The sequence below is a fragment of the Stegastes partitus genome, unplaced genomic scaffold (genome assembly GCF_000690725.1).
Source record: "Stegastes partitus isolate 25-593 unplaced genomic scaffold, Stegastes_partitus-1.0.2 Scaffold492, whole genome shotgun sequence".
NCBI lineage: Eukaryota > Metazoa > Chordata > Actinopteri > Pomacentridae > Stegastes > Stegastes partitus.
This window is the reverse complement of record NW_007578223.1, coordinates 134,222-156,672: the sequence shown is the minus strand read 5'-3', so window position 1 is coordinate 156,672 and position 22,451 is coordinate 134,222. Positions and strand designations below refer to the sequence as shown.

Sequence of the window (22,451 nt, the reverse complement as noted above, 5' to 3'; positions counted from 1 at the left end):
AGTGTTACTGTTTTACAAGTATGCTTTGTACAATTAAGAGGGGCTTTCACAGAAACAAGTCTTTAAACAGTAGGACATTGAGAATAAAACCCTCCACACTCACTTTCTTCAGCTCTTCGCGTGTCATGTTGCCCATTTGCAGCTTGGTCCAGTACTTGTCCAGCAGAGCTGCATGGGAATTCTGTGGTTTGTGCCAACTACCACCACTGTAGTACATCCTGAAAGACACAAACACAACTTACTGTTACTTCTCACCTACTCCTGACAGCTGATGAGACGATATTTCATTCTCAAGCTCACTGTTTGTGTTTACAATTGAGTGTCTGTATATTCTGAGTTGAATTCATCTAACCCTTTTAACAGTAACTTGTTGAACTTGTTGGGAATCACCTGTTTCACTGACATCTGTTGATGAGCAGCTGGGCGCTCATGAGACTTGACAGTTTGCATAATTGATGCTTCCAGATTAATAAATTAGGCTGCATGTTAAGCTCTATTTGTGGGAAGGGTCCATTTACCAATGTTGCACAAGACCAAAAGAAAAGTAAAGGGTAAAAAAAAAAAAAGAGGGGTGGGGGGGGAATTCAAGTCCTGCTTTAGAAAGTAGTAAACAAAAACAGCACAGAGACAGCACCAATAGTCCTTTTGTAAGTCTTGAGAAATATATACTACAGCTGTTGGCACTGTGATCAGTCAGGGAAACGGATGAAAACATATATATATATATACTGTATATATATATATATTCTATTACAGGTTATGTTAGGATTATCCCCGGGAGCTGGCTGTGTATTAGACTGACTTACTGCGTTAGCCAAGTCTTCATGTTGGTCTTACATTAGTAAGAAAATGCTGTGACATCTTTGTTGTCTAAAACGTTAAGCATAACTTAACTGTGAAGCAGCTGTGACCATTTAAAATTAGTTTAACTGTAAACATAGTTGGAAACGATGCCGAATGTCAGTTATCACACAGTAGTAAAACAACAACTTTACCTACATAACATTTTAACATGAAGAGGCACATTAAAATAGTAAAAGACAGACCATGCTCTATTCTATTATTTATTGCAGTGCATATAAACACTGTAAATGTAAAACTAGGAGCCAAGCCACTGTTGCATGCATACATTAGGATGTAATTATCTTTTTACCTTCTGGTAGCAAAGAACTGAAATCCAGGAGCAACATCGATGCAATCCTCCCGTCCAGGAATCATCAGTTTTTTATTCTCCATCAAAGGCAGGAGCACAGATATCTGAAAAAAGAACATTTAGGTCCAGTTTCGGTTTGTGATAATACCATATTAGGTTTATGAACAGGAAAAACTGAGACGATATTCTGTTCAGTTACAAACACGAATGAACTCACCACATCCAGAGGCGCATGATCGATGTCTTCCAAGAGGATCCACTGACCTTTAGATACAGCTTGTGTCAGCGTTCCTGGCTGCCACACAAACTTCCCTGGTATATCAGTACAACGGTACATCCCTAGCAGCATCTGGGAGACAAGCAAATGGCATATGTAAACTTTCACCCGTCAATCTAGCCTGTCTATAGTCAGTCCAGCAGTGCTTTTGGGGAAATCTCAAGAAATAGAATAGCAAAAAATAAAGCAACAGGAGATAAGAGGTCTTGACTTTTTGTTCCTTTTGGTTAAAAATGCTGAATTCCACAATTCACATAATGCAAGTCTATAGTATCTTCAGTTCCCTTCTTCTTTCAAGCCATACATCTCCAGTTTGCAAGGCAGACTTACATTCAAAAACCAGAAATCTCAACACCAAACAGAAATAATCCTGATGATGTTACTATGACTTCAGTGCCTCTAGAGCGACAAAAGATGTTACACGGTTGTTTTCACAGGGTCAGTTGTACTCCTCATGATGAGTAAACTGGTGGAATCCCCCTTTATGCCCCTCACCTTGCTGTCAGTTTGATCTCCAAGTTGGACTTTGAGGATCTCTGTAGCTTTGATATGTCCAGTGACAGCAGCCATGAACTCTACCAGGGCAGTTTTACCGCATCCAATAGGACCCTCGAGAAGCACTGGCTTCTGGGAAGCCACAGCTAAAGCCAATCTTCTCAGGTTACGGCAGGTTGATTCAACCAGCACCAGATCCTTTGGGTTTATCTACAAACAGAGATGAATGCTAGAAACATGAAAGAAACAACAGCAGGAAGTTTTGTTATGTGACAAAGATTACATACCTGTTCAGGCTGTCTGGGAGCCGTCCTTGGTAGTACAACACCACAGACTGCTACAACATTCAACGACAGATCCTCTGATACCACTTGGCCCCTGGTAAACTTATTTGCTTTCTCCTGGCGCCACATCACAGAGCCCTGATTGGCTAAAACCAGGGCCTTTTCTACCTCCAGCTGCTGGGTTTCTTCCAAAGCCCTAAGCAAAGGTCATGACATACAACATAATTCAGCATCATTTTAAAGACCTTTTACACAGCAGAGAGTTTGACTTGCTGCTGCAGGACAAGCATAGGTCAACCGAATGTTGTCAACAAGAGCTTGGTTTCATGAAGTATATGCTTCAATAGTATAACTAAAATGAAAGAAATCTTCCCAATACTATCACGACAGAAAAATGAGGAAAGCGAAAACAAATGAACATACTTGATTTTCATATGCAGGATCTCATCATTTGTCAGGACCTTCCTCAGGAAGATGGTTTTCTGATTATCAGTCATATGAGACACCATTGCTAAACAGTGGGCAGTGTACCTGTCAGAGACGGTGAGAAAATATATTAGGTGTAATTTGTTGGACAAACGACAAAAGTAGAGAGCAAAACAAGGAAAAAAACATGTTCAAAAATGCAGGAAAGGCATACAACAGTATTATCAGTGTTGTAATGGCTAAATAAGAACACCAAGACACCATAGGTGAGGAGGCCATTTGTAGCACTTAATTGAGCCAGAAAAATTAATAAAACAAGCAAACCAATACAGCAAACACACTTCCAAACATATATTTGTCTGACTTCATTTTTCGGTATTGCTTTCAGAGTCAAAACTCATTTTTCCTACTACTTTGCAACACTGGTCCGTTTGGTGTGACGTTAATAATAAATTCCGCTTTTTAGCTTGCTAGCTAACCATGCTATCTGATTATCCATTCAGAAATACATTCCCTTGGTTTGTATTGCTGGTAAACCTCACTAGTGAAAATGAGCATTTTTAGCATTTTAGATTTTTTAGATACTTTTTTAACAATATAATTTATTCGTTTGTTAAATTAACCAGCTGATATGTACTCTAAAATGCTGTGCCACTTTCATGCTCTGGTTCTGCTTTAAAGTGATCAGATTGAATCAGATGAATGGCCCAAAAACTAACTCCTCCTCATCATCAGTAGCTTTAAGCACATCTTCATCTACAGAACTATTGTCTACAAAACCCTCAAATATCAAAGAAAGCCCAGAACTAACCCAGTAACCAGCTACAGCCACATCATGTTACTGTGACAGTGAGATAAACAGACAAACCTCTGTATCATTGTGTCTGAATTCAGGCATTGTAAAACTAATACAGCACTACTACCATGAAGTAAAACTGGAAATGATAGTAGCTAAGTTGTCAACCTGCTGTCAACAATAACATCGATACATATTTATAATAAATAAAACTAATAGGCACAAGGTTTATACACTTTTTCACTAAAACATGAAGAGGACATTGACATTTTGACACCAAAACACCATTAAGGACAAGACGTTTGAGAAAACCAGGCAGTCGTGCACTTAACTTGGAAAAATAAATAAATTCCAAAGTGTTGCTAATAATCCCAGACTTGCATTTAGAAGGTAGATGGAGAACTAAGTCCAAGTGCTTTGCTTAAAACATTTAACTGACCTAACCCACAAAGACATGAAGGACAATCTTCTTGGATTTTTACCAATGAAACCAGCTGTGGTTGAGAATCTGTTAACCAGTATAGCATGAAACCTCCATAGGTGTAAAAGTGAATAAGGTACATACCCTCGCACCATGACATCGCTGGTGAGCAGCTGGGAAACGCAGGGACTCCAGTCCCAGAGCATTCGAAACTTGGCACAATCACTCTGGAGGAAACGCAGGGTGGCACCCATGAGGTCCCGCAGTTTCATCCTCTTGGGGCCATACTGGACAGCTGACGACTCTTCACTGGTGAAGAAGAGCCTCTGAAATACCGGGGGGGCATCGTTGAAGTACCTTGCAGCAAACCTAATGGAGAGGAAAGAAAATGAGTGTTGATTATGCCTACAAGAAACACCGTCTTGAGAGAACTAGTTCCAGGCCACTAATAAAACAAGCTGGACACAAATGACAGCTTTAAAGTTATTGCAAGGGGATTTTTTTATTTTTTTTAAACTTTAGTGGGTTAACCTTGAATATGTATATTTCCCAAAATGTTAAACTATTTTTTTTAGTAATTTTGATGCTGTGTCTCCTAGAGCGGCCACAAGTCAAAAATGAGTCAAAACACCTTTGTTGTTTAAGTTTATATTACAACTACACATGTCATATTTTTAGATAAATGTATTAAGGTGGAGTTCAAAAGAGGAACCGGACATATGTTTGCCCTCAGTGCCCAACCAAGTTAATCCAGCCATGTGTTCCAAGTCTGAGTCACAAAAAGATATGTCTTTTTCAGCTTCCCAAGTTAGAACTTTAGCAAATATGATATGAGATTCATGACTGGCACAAAATTAATCATCATGAGCTGCCTCAGGTACAGCTTCACCCACAGACCTGTTGTCATGTACTCCAAGCCTCAATTCCAATCACCAACTTAAGGCCAAAGCAATAAACCCTCACAGACTTAACTGCTATCGCAGTTTGAGTGTGACAGTATGTGAGGGCTCAAAATGTTATTTAAAAACCGAGTAGGACACATGATTGTGACAGCACAAACAAGTGAATTAATTTGGATCCGTGTCTTGCAATTTCATCAGCAGCCCACTTGATCAATCTGTGTTTGTGACATTACAGCATTTATATATAGAGCAAGCTACCAAAAGGCAGGAAAGTCATCAACATCTGTAAATCCTATGTGGATGTTAGACTGAAAATACAGACAAGTCTACAAACAAAACTTACAGAATTGAACAGTATTTTTCCCTGCACCATCAATGCTTGGTTCGTGTACATTTTGTGTTACCAATTTTGCATTTCAGTACTGGAAATTCCCACGGGAGATTCTGCTGATTTGTGGACTCACAGAAATGTATCAATTGCAGCCCTCATGCACTTTAAAATTTGATTGACAGTGGGACAGCCATAAATACCCACAAACATATCAAATCCTCAAAGTCTGTGAGTGTGGAGATTGGAATTTGGGCCAAAGTCAGCACCTGGAGTTTTCAAGGACAAGATTAAAGAAGAGATGACAGAGTCCACTTACGCCTGTGCATCAGGACTGACGCCGAGGAGTTTGCTGAGGGCCACACACAGGCGCTCATGGAGGTCATGGCTGATCCTGCCTCCAGCTTTGACCCTCTCTGCGTTTCGCTCCAACAGGTCCAGAATCAGCGGGCGCAGGTGTCTTGCAATCAGCAAAGTATAATCCTTCTCCAGCAGCAGCTGAGCCAAACACTCCAGAATACACTGCCTGTCCTGCTGGCTCCATATCTAAAGGAGAGGTCACATGGGCACAAAAGAGTCCATTTAAACATGAATGAGTTCACATATGGGCCATATACATTAGTATTTTTACATGGTGTGGGTTAAGATGTCAGCACAGTAGATTTAAACACATAGTATACACTGCAATTTTGTGATTTTCACACTGATTGCTGACACGTGAAGGATGGGTAACTGCATGCTGCACATAGGATGCGTTCAGAGTCACAATGTGGAAATAAATAACTGTAACCACATCATTTCATCCCATACAAGCCAAGGAGTTAACACATCTTACCTGCTTTGACAGATACTGGCCCAGTTCGTTGTGACTTTTGTCAACATGTCTGGATATAATGCCCAGTGATGACAGGCTCAGCTCTAAATTTTCCATCGTATCATTTGTCGCTTGAGGAGGAGCAAATCTTCAGCGAAAACAAACCCGTGCGCTCTGCCAACACGTCTTCCTAATATATAACAAAGCAAATCGCGAGGTTCATCACGCGTTTCTCGTATGTGTCCGACGCAGTGATCACAACACACAAGCACGTTCCCGTCACTGGTGTTAAAATCCTGTCCACATGTGAGTGAAGCGCAAGTGATTCCGGGTCGAGTCTCGCCCTCCCTCCCTGCGCTTCCCTGTCACGTCGCGCAGTGATGACGCAGACGGACGGCGACGCCGGTAGCGCAGACCACCCTCACTTCCACTGCAACTTTAGCCGAAGCAGATCACCTCATCTGCTGCCGTTTCGTGCTTTTCTGTTATTTTGTTTGTCCGTGGAAGAAGTTGAACCAGCGAAGAAGCCAGTGAGTCCCTTTACAACTGATGTCCTGTAGGGTTTGAGTGCATTTTTACGCGTATTTTTTCGGAAACCCTAGAGCTTCAAGAGTACACCCACTGCACTGACAGACCGCGGGAAAATGTCGTTACTTCCTGTGCAATGAAGTCTTGGCGCGACATTACAGTTGTAAACAATTGGAGGACACATAGCAAGTAAGTAGGTCTAGCAGTTTCATAGCTATCTTGTTCTAAGTTTCGAGTTATGCATGAATGTTTATCCTGTGTGTTGGGTTAGCATCCTTAATTTATTGGCTAAGTACTTTTCTTTGGTATGAAGCTACACAGGTAGCAGTTACGTTAGTCACCCAGCCAGCGGTCGTTTACTTGACCAAACATTTTTTATTAACAGCAATAAAATGTTTAAAAAACAAAAACAGAAAACAAGACAGTCTTCGAAATAAATTATCATTATTGCACTTCTCAATAAGATAGGTATAAACACGTAGTAACAGAAGCATGTAGATTTGTGTTAGCTTTAAAGTGTGGCTAAAGTGACCGTAGAGGCATCATAAAAAGTTGGTGTTAGGTTTTTCTTTTTTAACACCCGTTTCAAATGCAAATTTCACTTTTAACTCGTTGGGGCTTGTGATAGTTTAACACCGGACTCTAACATTTGTTGCTAACAAAAGTCATGTTAATGTACGCTTGAGTTTAAACTTTGCTAAATGTCGTATTAAAACTGGCAAAATACGTTTAGAAAAAGGAGTTCAGCCAAGAAAATAACTTAACAGTATACTGTCTTTTCTCTTGGTGCATTAATTTCTTTCTGTCTAGCTCTGTGGTTGAGACTTTGTTTTTTGTTGTCTTTGTTTGGACAGTAGTGAACAGAAGGGGTCAAGCCAGACCAGCCGTTGTGTTAGTCATCATCATGCTAACAACTTAGCCATTAGCACTAGTTTGGCTCCGAGTAATAACTTGTTAAACTAGCTGCAGTGTATTAGCCTTGATTTTTCACCTGTCATGGTATTTGTATATTGCATGGCTGATATAATTTGTGACATAGATACATATCACTGTCGATCGAATGGAAATATTACTGAGTAACTGTTTGGTGAGGAATGGCGTTGCAACTAGGCCCTATTTTCACTGTTAATTAGTCTACTGAATATTTACACAATTATTCCATTAGTTGTTTGGTCCATAAAATGTTGTCAAACAGTGAAAAATATCCATTAGTGTTTCCCAAAGCCAAGGATGACAACCTCAAATGTCTAGCCTTTTTGACAATTGCAAAGCATACAGTCTACTGTTATAGAGTAAAGAAACCAGAAAATATTCAAATTTGAAAAGATGGAATAAGAGAATTTTTACTTTTTAAAATTGTCTTAAACCTTACAGATTAGACGATTATCAAAATAGTTGGTGATTATCTTACTAGTTCAATAGCTAACTGAGTTATTAGTTAATCGTTGCAGCTCTAGTTGCATTATTTATGCATTACTTATACAACAGCTTTGTCAATTTTTATTAGACCACTGTGACCACTGTTTTCTGCCTCTTCCTTTGCGATTAATGGTGGAGTCACACTCCATTTCTTCTTGAGGTTGTAACGGACAACTGTTTCACTGTTTCCAAGCCAGTTAGTGATGGCTCTCTCTTTATTAGGCACCAAAATGGCTATCTCCTCATTATCTCACTATTTTTGTGACTCAAAAAGGTTTTCAGCCATCTACTGCCAATTTTGAAATGTTTACAGTTTCACTACATCATATTTTTACTTATTTATCTATCATAAGACCTTTTCACGTCTTTAAAAGATGCTGTTGTGTAGATTTTGTAAAAGAAAAAAGAAAAAAAGAAAACAAATAGTGATGTAATAATTATTTCCAAAGTGGGTAAAGTGTGACATGGCATTTATCACAGTATATCTCCTGGGAGGATCGATGAGAAATAGTTCAGTGATGAAACAGCCAGACACAAATATCTATTTTTGACAAAAACGCTAAATCAATGTACATTATTATACTGATGCAAAATCCATATGAAAATCCAATAGTGCCATAAAGCATTACTGCTGGTCGAATTCCAACATTTCCAACAATAAGCTAATACAACCAGAGATAAGAAAAGAATGGCAGCCAGATTGTAAACTTAATGGAAAAAATCTTTGACACTTGAAAAGTCAAAATCATTTCAGTATGTGTATATCACAACAAACCCAAGACATTTGTGATATTAACTGCAGTAGGTAAGTAAGTAGTCTTTCAGATGTACTTAGTTGATTTAATGTTCCACTTTTTTATATCTAAAATAATAAAAATCATGAAATATGTTTAAGATTGTTTTTTCCACTCTCTAAATATTTGAATAATTAAAGTGTTCTTGATTAATTGTGGTCTTGCCTCACTTAATAATATTTTTCATTGAATTTGTTTTCAGATATTCCTTAAGAAACTGAGCCACACAGACATCTAAAAAGGATGGAGAGCACCGGAGACACCAGTGTTGCGTCTGGATGTAAGCATACAACTATTGTTTTTACAGGATGTTATTCAGATATAGTTATAATTGCTAAATGGTATTTGTGTATTATAATATTTCTGGTTTGTAATAAGGCTTTTATACCATATAATATATTTCCTTTTATATTTATCAGTATACCCAGCAGAGATGCCATCGCAGGCCTGATATACAAAATGACAGCTGACTTAAAACTGTTATTTATCTTTTAATTGTAAAACACTTCCAATTCATAGTGAATATTTTTTTTTAATGTTATACTTTTAAATATTATTATATTTGATCAGTTTTCAGTAGCTGCTGCCTTGAGTTTGATCGCAGAATGCTCAAAGATTGTCCATCCATCCATTATCTATACACCGCTTAATCCTCACTAGGGTCGCGGGGGGGCTGGAGCCTATCTCAGCCGACTTAGCACTATTAATTCATAACATAGACATGCGGACAAAATTGTTGGTACCCCTCGGTTAATGAAAGAAAAACCCACAACGGTCACAGAAATAACTTGAATCTGACAAAAGTAATAATAAATAAAAATTCTATGAAAATTAAGCAATGAAAATCAGACATTGCTTTAGATCCGTGGTTTAGCAGATTTATTTTAAAAATGAACTCATGAAACAGGCTTGGACAAAAATGATGGTACCCTTAACTTAATATTTTGTTGCGCAACCTTTTGAGGCAATCACTGCAAGCGAACGATTTCTGTAACTGTCAATGAGACTTGTGCACCTCTCAGCAGGTATTTTGGCCCACCTCATGAGCAGACTGCTCCAGTTGTCTCAGGTTTGAAGGGTTCCTTCTCCAGACAGCATGTTTCAGCTCCTTCCACAGATGTTCAATAGGATTTAGATCAAGGCTCATAGAAAGCCACTTCAGAATAGTCCAATGTTTTCCTCTTAGCCATTCTTGGGTGTTTTTAGCTGTGTGTTTTGGCTCATTATCCTGTTGCAAGACCCATGACCTGCGACTGAGACCAAGCTTTCTGACACTGGGCAGCACATTTCTCTCCCTTGATCGTCTTGAGATTTCATTGTACCCTGCACAGATTCAAGACACCCTGTGACAGATGCAGCAAAGCAGCCCCAGAACATAACAGAGCCTCCTCCATGTTTCACAGTAGGGACAGTGTTCTTTTCTTGATATGCTTCATTTTTGCATCTGTGAACATAGAGCTGCCTTGCCAAAAAGTTCCAGTCTTGTCTCGTCTGTCCATCAGACATTCTCCCAGAAGCTTGGTGGCTTGTCAACATGCAGTTTGGCAAATTCCAGTCTGGCTTTTCTATGATTTGTTTTCAACAATGGTGTCCTCCTTGGTCGTCCCCCATGAAGTCCACTTTGACTCAAACAGCGACGGATGGTGCAATCTGACACTGATGTACCTTAACCTTTGAGTTCACCTTTAATGTCTTTAGAGGTTGTTCTGGGCTCTTTTGTTACCATTTGTATTATCTGTCTCTTCCATTTGTCATAAATTTTCATCCTGCGGCCACATCCAGGGAGGTTGGCTACAGTCTGATTACAAGTTTGTAGACACCTGTGATGCTAATTAGAGGACACACCTTGATTGAACATGTCCCTATGGTCACATTATTTTCAGTCTTTTCTAGGGGTACCATCACTTTTGTCCAAGCCTGTTTCATGAGTTGTTGTTTTTTTTTATATATAATTCTGTTGAACCACAGTTCAAAAGCAAAGTCTGATTTTCATTGGTTAATTTTCATAGAATTTTTATTTATTATTACTTTTGTCAGATTCAAGTGATTTCTGTGACCGTTGTGGGTTTTTCTTTCATTAACCGAGGGGTACCAACAATTTTGTCCACATGTGTATGTATATAACACATGTATAATATCCACAGTACTGGTACCTGACGTCAGTGAAGAATCTATGGATATCTACGATGGCCTGGATGTTTGTCTTAGCAGCAAAAGTCCAGGTAAATGTCCTTTTTTCAAAGAGTTTCATGTTGCTGCAGATTACTACTGTTGATATGGTTGTACTCTTCTGACTTGAAAAGTAGTTTAGCACTTTGTTCAGGACTAAGACTAACTTTATAAAATGTGATTTGATCTTGTTTTGGTCCATTACAGAGAAATCCCCTCGAAATGGTTCTCAGCTGAGAGACTCGATGGATCTATATGAAGAAATTGTGGCAGAAGAACAGCAGAGCAGAGAGTCATCATACAATGAGGTGAGGCCCCACATGCTTCCTTCCTCTCATTTGATCTGCTGTTGACACCTTTCATACTGAAGGTCAGGCTTGGTGCACTGATCAGCATGCTGTGTTTTTTGTCTGGCTCTGTGGCTTTGTTTGCAGGGTGTTTTTCCAGGGCAGCTGTGGTGTGACTGGTATAAAACAAATAAAATAAAACCTTCTCACAGTCTTTGGTTTTTGTGTGCCTGCAGTTAAAGTCCAGATTCCAAGCAGCTCAGAATCAAATTAAAGAGTTGCACAGGAGACTGGAGCAGTTGGAATTACAGGTTTGTTTGTTTTTCTTATTTTTCAGCTGTTAAAAATGATTCATTGTATTTAAATATTATTATTCTTGATTGGGGATATATATTTTGGTTTATTTTTAACTGATAACGCATGTAATGTTTAAGCACGTCTTCTGTGAAGAATCATTAGCCACTGCAGTTGAGTGATTATTACTTTGTTAGCAGATTTGTTGACCAACCGCAGGCCTCTAAAATAGATTCATAAAGTCAAAACAAGTCCAACGCTGAAATGGAAAATGAAAAGAGCAAAAGAACAGATTGCGTTCACTACTTTTTCTGCTTTTAGTTTCACTTTGTAATACTCTCTAAAGTAAACCTTAATACAGCAATCCCCATGGAAACTTTCTCATGTCATCATTAACAGAATTCTGGATCTTTAGTCATGTAGTCCCACCACTTCCCCTCGTCCTCTCACCTACACACCCCACCTGTTCAAACAGGCCATTTTCACACACATGCAGATAGGGTTGAATATCTTTTTGTCCACTTTGTCAAACTGGGCTCAGGTCACAGCGTTGTTTTTTGTTTGTTTGTTTGTTTTTAAATGAAGCAAAACAACTGATCTCACATGGGGGTATTTCAGTAGAAATGTTTCTCATGTCTAAAATTTCATCGACACTAACACATGTTCTTGTCTCTTTGTTTTTATAAACAGAACACTGGGTTGAGCACAGAGAACCACTCTCTTAAAAAGAACATCTCTGCACTTTTACGAACAGCTCGACAAGAGGTGACACGAAAAGATGCTGAGATTCAAAGGCTGAATCAACGGTACGTCTTGTTCTTATGGACTGTTTTCTTTGACAACAGGAATTGAAGCAAAGCAATACTAGCTCACTGAAACCACAGACCAGTCTACACATACGCTCACATTCGTCAATACATTGAGCTAAAAGGACAGGTATAGCGATCAAATGTTCAGAAATACTGTGAGACAGTCTTCGTGTTATTTATAGTGTAACCACTCAGCCACAAACACAGTAGGACTGCATGTCTGGAGAAAAAAATGCAGCTTATTCTTTAAAGAGAAGCTTTTAAAGTTGGAGACGGGGTGGGTTCAGGAGCTGGGGAGGGGGGTCACAGATATTAGTCAACAGCCATAGGGAAGACATTAAAACCTATTCTAAGATTTCACACCTATTATCAGAGCAAATAATCACCACCAGTGCACTTCTGGAGTGCGTAAATTTAGTGATTAGGACCATAATTACTATTTGAAAAATAAAGTACCTCCCACCCTCTACATGGGACTGTAAAAGCCCTGGAAAGTTCCAACAGTGCCAAGTATCTTTTCCATGCTGCTCCAAAGAAAGGTACCGCAGGTCCTTCCTCCTCTCTGCTGTGAGACTCTACAACCAGCTATGCTCCCAGTAGACCCACAATGTGCAATACCGCCAAGTTAATATATCAAAAAGCAATACTCATATTTAAAAATATTAATTTAAATTACACTGGTTATTTGCACTATTTCACAACATGCATGCATGTATGCATGTATGTATGTATATATGTATGTATGTATGTATGTATGTATGTGCACTGTTTATTATTATTATTATTATTATTATTATTATTATTGTATCTTTATTCCTTATCTTCTATATATGTGTGTGTGTGTATATATATATATATATGTATATATATATTATTTATCTTATCTTATCTTATCTTATCTTAGTACTGACTGGAGAGAAGTTGATGCTTTTTGAATAGAAGTCAGTTGGAGCCAGGGGTTTTATGGCTTTAGAATCTAGCAGCCATCTGCAGCATTGCACTTTCTTCTACATTCACATAGGCTGTAGTAGCTGCAACTTGAATATATAAAGTGTTCTTATTTAGTTACTCCAATAATTCCATGTAAGAACTGAGAGTCGAGAGGTTACCTGACTGAAGTGAAAAGTCTGCCTGTACTGACTGGATCTGTATTAAATGATTAATAAGTTGTTCAAATGTTCGTTTCCTCAGGTCAGACAAAGGTCGGCATCATCATCAGTCTCACCTAAATAATGTACGGGATCCAAGTTCTTCCAGTCGCACCTCCACAACTAACTCCACAAGTAGGCCACCTCCTCCACCACCGCCTTGTCTTCCGCCACCTCCACCCCCACCACCACCACCGCCAGTCAGTGCTCCCCTCCCTCTTCCACTTCAACCAACTTCACCTCCCAGGGGGGACCACCCACCAAAGGATCCATCTCAACCCTCCAGGAAAGAAAGTGATCGTTTGACCAGAACTTCAAAAGCATCGTCTCATAGTCATTCAAAAAGGGATTGTGAAGTGGGTGACAAACAGACTGAGTCAGACAAACTCAGGTCTAAACATAGGGATGAAAAACATCAAACTCAAAAGCAATCTGAATCAACAGATAGGAGACAGAGAAGTTGTTCAGATCCCAACAAGGACTGCCAAGCCCCAGACAAAAGCAGATCTCACAGAACAGACAAAAACACTGGACGAAGGTATGACTCCAGGTCATGTAGAGACAACGTAAATGTTGAAGGGCACCACAGACGTTCTGACTCAAAGGACCGAAAAAAGTCTTCCTCAAATCAGCATGCTGAGCGCTACAGTGATTATTCGAAAGAGAAGGAAAAGGATAGAAAGAGGGATTATGAAAGGAAAGGGGACCGAAGACGTGAAGATGAAACTAGCAGAAAGCATAAGAGGAGCAGTCAGTCAGAGACGAGCAGAGAACGAGAGAAACAGAGATCCAAAGAATCTGATAAAGGCAAAGTGGATGTCTGTGGTAAGGAAAGACGAGAAAAGACTGATGAGGCCCACAAAAAATCCTCAGAAGATCCAAATGTGGGTGAGAAAAGTTCTGTGGAGGAAAATAGTCCGAACAGGAAGCTGAGTTTTATGGAAACACTGAATCTAACCCTCTCACCAATTAAGAAGCCATTGTTGCCATTCGATGGCAGCCAGAATGACCTTCCAGCAGTGGACAAGGATGTTGAAAAACCATCAGATGAGGACAATTCACAGCCTAACGTTGATGACATGTGTGTCATTGATGAAGTAAACAGCAGTGAATTAGAAGGAGGGTTGGAAGATGTTGCAGAGAGATCTCCAGGTAATCTCGAGGAGATGCCTGAGAGATTTGACAATGTGAAATATGTCCAAAAAAAGGACAAAAGCTTGAGTGAGACTCCTGCAGTTGATAATTCAGTCCAAACTACCTCAGCTCATAGCAAACCCCTGGATACTGCAAAGAATCAGATCACTGTGCAACTCGCAAGAAAATCTCCAGAGACCAGTTCTCTAAAAGCAGCAGACAAAACCAAGTCGGTCTCAAACAGCCAGGTACCTGAGTGTAAACCACTGGAGGCCACAAATGGCACAGATCAAAGTGAAATGTCTGGAAGCATTACTGAACAGCACACAAGCAACGACCTACAAAAAGCTGACCCTGGAAATACAACAGGTCTGCCCGCTGCTGTTACACAACCCACTGTGCTCAGTACAAGTGTAGAGCCCCCCCAAGCAGTGCCACAGAGCGTCTCTCTGGATTCAATAACAAAAGATGCTGTTTCATCACAACCAAGGGAAACAAATGTGAATGAAGAAATTGCTGACAAAGCCAATTCTGAAAGTCAGCAAATTTCTAACATTGCTTCTGCTTCTGCCAGTTCAGTTATTGAGAAAGATGGTTGTGGTGGGCAAGATGTTTCTAAAGATACAGATGCTGTATCCAGTACAATCAGCCTGGAATCACTCCCACAAGAAGGGCTGAGTTTAACAGAGGCTATTTATGTTTTAACTAATGAAGACGCCAATGACAGCAACGACATCGCAACTGAGCCCAGCTCCTCCACCGGCTGTATTGGAGTGTCCAAAGTCAGCAGTACGACGGAGGAGAAGATGCTGCCAGACAGGTTCAGTGAACTCGCTGTCACACCCAAGAAGATCTTCAGTCCTGGAAAGAGACAGGAGAAAAAGGTTGAGCCATCAAGTTTTTTGCCGTTACTGCATGATGAGGACTCCATGATGCGCACACTGAGTAATCTGAAGAGAATCCCTGATGCCATCAGCCCTTTGAGGAGCCCAGTCAGGATAACCAGGAGAAATCTTCCCCATGTGAACGGCAAGCCTGGTCATGTCAAGAGCCTTCAGAAAGGTAACGCGAGCCTGATAATAAAGTCATGTCACTTTTAACGTTGCATCTGTTTTTATTAGACTGGTTGTATTTGATACCATTTTGTAGACCTAGTATCTTGTTATTGCAATTTTACTTTTTCTTAAGGATTGAGTTGTGATGTCCAAAAGTAGTTTGTAAGATGTCCTGCCAGACCGCACAATAATGACTTTACAAATAGCCAGAATGGACACTGGATTGAAAAGTTTTTTTGAAGTGGATTTGAATGTTGGATTGGAGGTTTTGGACATGTACAGAATAATGGGTTATACAGACAACCCATTATCCAGATGTGGGGGTGGATTTCTAGCACCATCCCACCATATGACATACAAAGTGGGCATACCATAAATCCCTTTTAATAATTTTTTTATTGAGCAAATACATTCTGTTTTTGTGTTACATTTATGAAAACTCACTTGGTTATACCAACATGTATGGAAGACTGGTGTTGTAAAATCATTAGTTATTCAAGTTGCAATCACAGGAAAATAACCTTTCTATGTAGAGATTACAGACTATTAAAGGGAATCATCTGCTATTTTTAGATAATGGGATAATATGATGAGACAACAGACCTTAGGAATCACAGCTATTATGGTTTGTTGTTGTTTTATTTAGTACAAATACAAGTTTGTCGTCAAAATATAGAGGCTCATTGACTACATTTAAAAGGAAAAATTTAATTCTGAATAGTTTCTGGTAGTTAGGAATTTTATGAAGTCCAGTGTAGCTTAAAGAAAAAACCCAAAATATTCATATTAGCCCCGTTTTTTTGAGTGTGCATTTAATGTTTAACTAAAACTATGTAAAGAGTTTGTCTCTGCATTTGTAAAGAATCAGGCCAGGGTCGAGTATCTAAATTGACAGGGACAGGGACAGTGGATTCAGTGCAACACTGAGACCTTACCAAGTGCATGTGCTACCTCCTGCCAGAATTTTTACACTTAGTTCAGTCTGCCCTGAATCTCTGCCCTGAGGCAAGGTTGTTTTATTTATGAATATTTAAGAGACAGTTCTATTGTCTTACCGACTATTCTTTCTCTCTTGCCTCTGCAGATTTTTCCAGTACAGCTGCAGATGCCAACTCAAAGAAATTAGATGTTAACAAAGAGAACAAGTATCCAGGTTCTCCCGCAAACTGTGACTCACCAAACCAAGTGGACAAGGTGTCTGACCTGCCTTCAAGTCTCTCTGAAACAGATCTGGAGGAAGGGGAAATTTTAAGTGAAAGTGAGGAGGCGGCTGCAGGTTCCCCTGTTCCTGCAACCAAGAGGGCCAAGCTAGCACAGCCAGTATCAAATAAACCAAGTCCAAAATCAAAATCTGTTTTAAACAAGAAACCTGAAGAAAGGCGGGTTGTTTCAAAAGAAACCCATGAAACAGCAGGTGTATCAACACGAAGTCCAAGGAGTCGTTTTAAAACAGTTTGCCCTGCAGCAAGCAAAGCTTCTTTTTCCACCGTAGAGGAAATAATGGAGACCTTCAAGTCGGTTCGCACTGAGATCCGAAAAAAGTACATGAAGCTTCATAAAACCTTTCCTAAGAAGAGCTTCTATGGGGTGATGGATAATTTCCGGGAGTCTTTTTTAGAGTTTGTGGATGGTGCTCATTTTGGTGAAATATGCAACCAGGCAGAGGAGCTGAAGTCCACGCTGACAAAGGTGATTGCATCTGTGTTTTGCAAAGTATCAAATAACGGTATTGTGAAGCGCATTTTTGAACAGCAGGCAGTCGATCTGAAGCAAAAGTTGTGGGACTTTGTAGATGACCAAGTGGACTACTTGTTCAGAGACATTCAAACGACACTGAAGAGCTATTGCAAACCAGCAAGGGCTCAGGGTGATGGCAAGAAGACCAGCAGAGATGAGAAAGAGTCTCAACAGACTTCCGCAAAGAAACCACAGTGTCAACAAAAAGAAGCACAGTCTGCTCCGAATAGCCTGAATCAGACATGCGTTGTGGCTCCTTACAAAACAGGCCTTGGAAGCCGAGGCAAAGACATCAGAATCACACACATGGAAAAAGACGAGAATGCTGATTCACATCCACCAGACTGTCCAAATACAAAAGCTGTGGGTGAGTTTCTTCCTCCTAAAAATCTACATTCAACTCCAGAGAAAAGTAACAAAAGTTCTTTAATGGTCTGTCAGAATGGCTCTATGCTCGACAAAACAGACTTTGAGCTCCTCACAGAACAGCAAGCCTCCAGTTTAACGTTCAACCTGGTGAGGGACTCCCAAATGGGAGAAATCTTCAAGTGTCTCCTGCAAGGATCTGACTTATTAGAAAGCAGTGGCATCACCGGAGACAACACTACCTGGTCTCTCAGTACTCCAAGGAAGGATGGAGACAGATTCATCAGCATCACCACGCCATCGAAATTTGAGTCCCCTTCTAAGCTGCTCTCCCCAACCAAATTTGATACTCCCTCTAAACTTATTACCACATGGTCCAGCATTTCACCTCGTAAGATGTCATCCCCACGACTCAAAGATCAGATGTCACTGAACCCGGCTCTGTTTGATGAAAGTTGCCTGTTAGAAGTTCCAACAGACAACCGAGCACTGCTGCAGGCCAGCTTGGCTGCACAGAAAACATATTCCATTCTAGCTGAAGATCTTGCGGTCTCCCTCACCATTCCATCACCTCTCAAGTCTGACAGCCACCTCAGTTTCCTGCAGCCATCGAGCATGAGTATGCAGATCATGTCCACTCCGGACAGCGTCATCAGTGCGCACATAAGTGAGGACGCCCTGCTCGATGGGGAGGATGCCACAGAGCAGGACATTCACCTGGCCCTCGACACCGACAACTCCAGCTGTGGCTCCAGAAGCAGCACGTCCTCGGAACCGCTCGCCACGCCTTTCGTTTTCAAGCCCGACGTGCCCATGCAGGCGCTGGTGATGGAGAAGTCCAACGATCATTTCATAGTGAAGATTCGGCAGGCGAACACAAGCGCAGATATCACACTGACTGCTGATGACACCTTCAGTCGAACTTTAATAGAAGATGATCAGCAACACAGTGAAGGCGACGTAGCAGCTCATCAAGTAAGCGCTGGTTTTACAGACAAATTGGAGAAAGATATTAGTCCCTGCAATGCTGTACGTATGGAGAACAATCTCTCTAACATGTCTGACCGTTCTGTAATCTGTCAAGCTGACACTGGATCAGATACCCATCTCACTCAAGATGAAGGTTTAACACTAGCAAACAAAGAACAAGATGTGTCATTTCAACCAAATACCTCAAAGGATTGTTTTTCCAAAGAACCTCTGCAAACTCTGCCTGAAGTTGCACCTTCAGATAACGGTTTAAACAGCTGTTCTCAAAAGTCTGCCGTCACCGCTGATGAGAGTCAGACACGTGTCAGAGAAGAAGACACAACTCCAAAAACTCCTACAAGAGCTCTTTCATGTGAGTCACAGAAAAGGATCAGTCCCTCTAAAACTGTTGTGTCGGATAAAAGTCTGCCTCACCCTGCTGAAACCTCGGACACAAATCAACAGAGCCGTGCATCATGGTCACACGTTTCAGACTTGGAGAGAGAAGAAATGGACATGTCTGAGTCAGAGAGGAGTCTCTGCATTGCAGAGGAAACAAGCAGCTCACCAGAGAAAGACAAGAGGGATTGTGACAACGGCAGAAAACGGAAGAGGCACCAAGAGAAATCGAAAGCAAAGAGGTCCAGAAAGGTGGAAAAGGAGAGCGCAGAGGAGATGGGGTCGGATTTAAAGCATGATGATGGGGAGCAGGAGTGGAACTCGCCAACGGCATGTCTGTCACCCAACAGTCTGTCTGCTAAGAATGTCATCAGGAAGAAGGGCGAGGTGGTGATAACGTGGACCAGGTCAGTAGCTGATGCTGTACTGCATCGCTTTTCCTTCCCCAGGAATGTCTGAATTGAAGATTTAAAACTTAATACACAACATTGTTGGCAGTAATTTGTGATCTTACAGCCCTTATAGTCTTATAGCAGTAATAGTCATATTTAAACAGAATTACTGCTTTAAAAATGTTGAAAAGGAACTAAGTACATTTACTTTATATGTTCTAAAGCATGTTTTGTTATTTGGCAGACATTTTGCACAAGTTGGTGAACCTCAACCTTATGTATTAAAACTTTATCAAACAGCCTGAGAACAAAGGTTAGGGTTACACGTCTAAGGGTTTAGTGCTAAATTTATATTTGTAAGTCATAAGAACATCATTATGGATGAAGAAATGATATTAAAGGAGTATTTAAACATACTTTAAAACAAGTGCAAATGTGGTTAGCCTAGTTACCATAAGCAGCCATCAGGCCTCAAATCTCTAAGGTGCATCTTTCAGCGCCACTGAATGTTCAGATTAACATGTGTCTCATTTTGTTTGTGTTTTGTGGTTTCATGAGTTGCATGCTGGAACTGTTTCTTGACAAACAATACTGCAGTGTTTCCATCCCCCACTGTGCAAGACTTCCACTGTTACATGGGTTGTCAGACACAGTCACTGAGTGCAGGTTTTGGCCACATATTCAAAATCGACATCTTGAAACATTTAAATATTTGACATTTTTGCATAACACTGAATAATCCTTGATCAAAGTAGTTACAGACAAATCATTATTAATATATATATATCAACTAAGCAGTGTTCTCTCTATAAGCTCAGACGGAGAGCTTAAACCTTTAGCGGGGGGATCAGCTTTTTACAGGAAAACCTGTCAACTGCATTTTTTTTTTTCTAACATGGTACCCTGTTAGAAAATAAAACTTCACTGTCACGTATTGTCAAAGTTTATCCAGAAATGTCTCTATGTATTCTGGGGCACATATTAAACACAAATCTCGTGACACTTTTACACATGTCTTGGAAGCAGTTTAAGAAGTTTGTGTGGTTCCACATAAAGATGTGGCGGTTGTTGCTCAGTATGTTTCTTTTGCCTATTCCAGAGATGAAGATCGAGCTATTCTGATTGACTTGAAGACAAAAGGTGCCTCTCGTGAGACTTTTTCTGCCCTGTCAGACAAGCTTAACAAGCCATCAGGGCAGGTAAATAAACTTCTCTGCCTATTTTTTGTTGTAGTTATGTACATCAAGGCTGTGTCAAAAGAGCATCCAGTAATTGTTGACTCTTTTTCTCAGATTGCTCACAGATTTTACCAGCTCATGAAGCTTTTCAAGAAGCAGGAGAAAATGGACCCGTGATACCTCAGACTGTGTGAAATAGTTCTTGTATTGGAGCGGTTCTCTAAGAAGCGAACAGAGTGTTTGAATCATTACACCGTTGACGCTGCTGTGTTCATCGAGATCTGAAGCCGTGCATATACCATCGGCTGACACAAATATGAACAGGAGTTTTATCCAAGCTTTGAGTTTTAACTGAAGGTGAAAATCTGGTAAGTGTTTTGTTTTAGGTACTTTACCTGTACCTTCTCATACTGTTTGGAACAATGAAACATCCACTCAGTATAAATACAGGCAGTGCTTTTTGATGCCTTCTTTTTTCTTTTCTTTTCTTTTTTTTTTTTGCAATCCACACTGCAATTGCCACTACAGCGCCAAATCGGGATGTTTACTGATGTCTAATCCTCACAGAAGTGTGATTTTTGCCACAGTGCAGCACCAGTTTGTGATTAGTTTTCCTACACATTTCAAAAATGTCAACAAGTCCTTAACTTAATTGAGCACCTCGTCTGAAACACAGAATTTTCCAAACATTTGAGAGAAACTACCTTCCGACTAGGATAATTTTAGGTTCTAAGGCAAGTATTCTTCATTTATCTTATTTCTAATTATATTTTTAGTTTCTAAAATTGGCAGATGCTCACTGGAAACAACTTGAAGCACCTCCTGTCAGTAGACCTCAACTAACAGTCTGATAGTTTTGGCCTTTTTATTAGGATACTGTATGTGATATTTGGGATCTCATTTTTATTAGTATTGGTGTGTGAAGGGAGCGCTTTATACGTTTGAAGGTTGTTAAAATGTTTACACATCCAATCCATGTACATGATCTCTGTTAATACAAACAAAGCATTTTGTCTGTGGGCCTAATTGGAAAATTGTTCTTCTTCTTTTGATTATAAACAGTATGGAAGGCAATATTGTACATACTTATTTACTGAAAATAAAGTTTTATTTATTTATGTTGGTGTCTGTTTTTACTTTTTATAATTGCAAGCATTCAAGAAAATCTTGGAATTTGTGGTAGCTGAGGGGAGAATGATGTCCTCTAAAAGTATGATAACAATAATATTGGATTTTGAAACCATTATTTTAAGAAGTTTACATTTGGAATCATTTCAAAGTGTGTGGAAGTAAGGAAATGACTGACTTGCAGATGTAACATGTTGCCCAGATGTTTCCTTTTGAATGGATTGTTCATATAAAAGGAGAGTGGGTGTCCAACCTTCATTTTAGTCATGTTGATCTGTAAGAAGAGAAAACAAAAAGAATCCATGAGAACCAACACTAAAAAATGGATGTTTACAACAGTCCTGAAGAACAGGTCAGTGACAGAAAACAACTGCAGCTAATGACAGAAAAATCCTTGAATCTGCAAAGAAGAAACCCAAAAGAAAAGTCAGATTATTAACAGACTTTTGGAGGGCACTGTACAGTAATTACCCCGGTGGGTACCCAGTGAAAGATAACATGTTTGGTAGAGCTACATACTGTGTTCACCATGACACAAATATTCATAAAGTGGGCCACAAAGTATGGAAATTGAGGCCAGTGCCTTGGGGTGCCATTTGTAACTCAGTAGCAGAGCAGGCAGTGACAGGAAGTGGAGGACAGAAGTAAACAGAGCTGGGACTAGACATTACTACCGTGTTTTGGATGGATGCCTCATATTTCACTGTCAGATTAAGTGTACTGCTCAGTGTGACTCAATCACGCAATGC

General features: G+C 40.0%; 2 protein-coding genes across 2 annotated transcripts in view; one reads left to right on the top strand and one right to left on the bottom strand.

Moving 5' to 3' along the window:
* Positions 1 to 6,117, bottom strand: part of mdn1 (midasin AAA ATPase 1) — a 73,613-nt gene extending 67,496 nt beyond the window's left edge. Inside the window, exons 1-9 of the mRNA XM_008287252.1 lie at positions 5,918 to 6,117; positions 5,402 to 5,628; positions 3,997 to 4,221; positions 2,633 to 2,740; positions 2,213 to 2,405; positions 1,926 to 2,135; positions 1,371 to 1,502; positions 1,154 to 1,257; positions 104 to 218 (exon numbers count right to left, since the gene is read on the bottom strand). Coding sequence (XP_008285474.1) covers positions 104 to 218; positions 1,154 to 1,257; positions 1,371 to 1,502; positions 1,926 to 2,135; positions 2,213 to 2,405; positions 2,633 to 2,740; positions 3,997 to 4,221; positions 5,402 to 5,628; positions 5,918 to 6,013 — 1,410 coding nt within the window. The 5' untranslated portion in view covers positions 6,014 to 6,117. The remainder of the gene's footprint in view (positions 1 to 103; positions 219 to 1,153; positions 1,258 to 1,370; positions 1,503 to 1,925; positions 2,136 to 2,212; positions 2,406 to 2,632; positions 2,741 to 3,996; positions 4,222 to 5,401; positions 5,629 to 5,917) is intronic.
* Positions 6,118 to 6,327: 210 nt separating this feature from the next.
* Positions 6,328 to 20,975, top strand: casp8ap2 (caspase 8 associated protein 2). Its single transcript, XM_008287258.1, has 10 exons — positions 6,328 to 6,613; positions 8,840 to 8,917; positions 10,782 to 10,859; positions 11,014 to 11,114; positions 11,330 to 11,404; positions 12,078 to 12,193; positions 13,388 to 15,540; positions 16,618 to 19,411; positions 20,496 to 20,595; positions 20,689 to 20,975. The coding sequence occupies exons 2-10, from the start codon at positions 8,881 to 8,883 to the stop codon at positions 20,749 to 20,751; spliced, it is 5,517 nt and encodes a 1,838-aa protein (XP_008285480.1). The 5' UTR covers positions 6,328 to 6,613; positions 8,840 to 8,880; the 3' UTR covers positions 20,752 to 20,975.
* Positions 20,976 to 22,451: the final 1,476 nt, after the last annotated feature.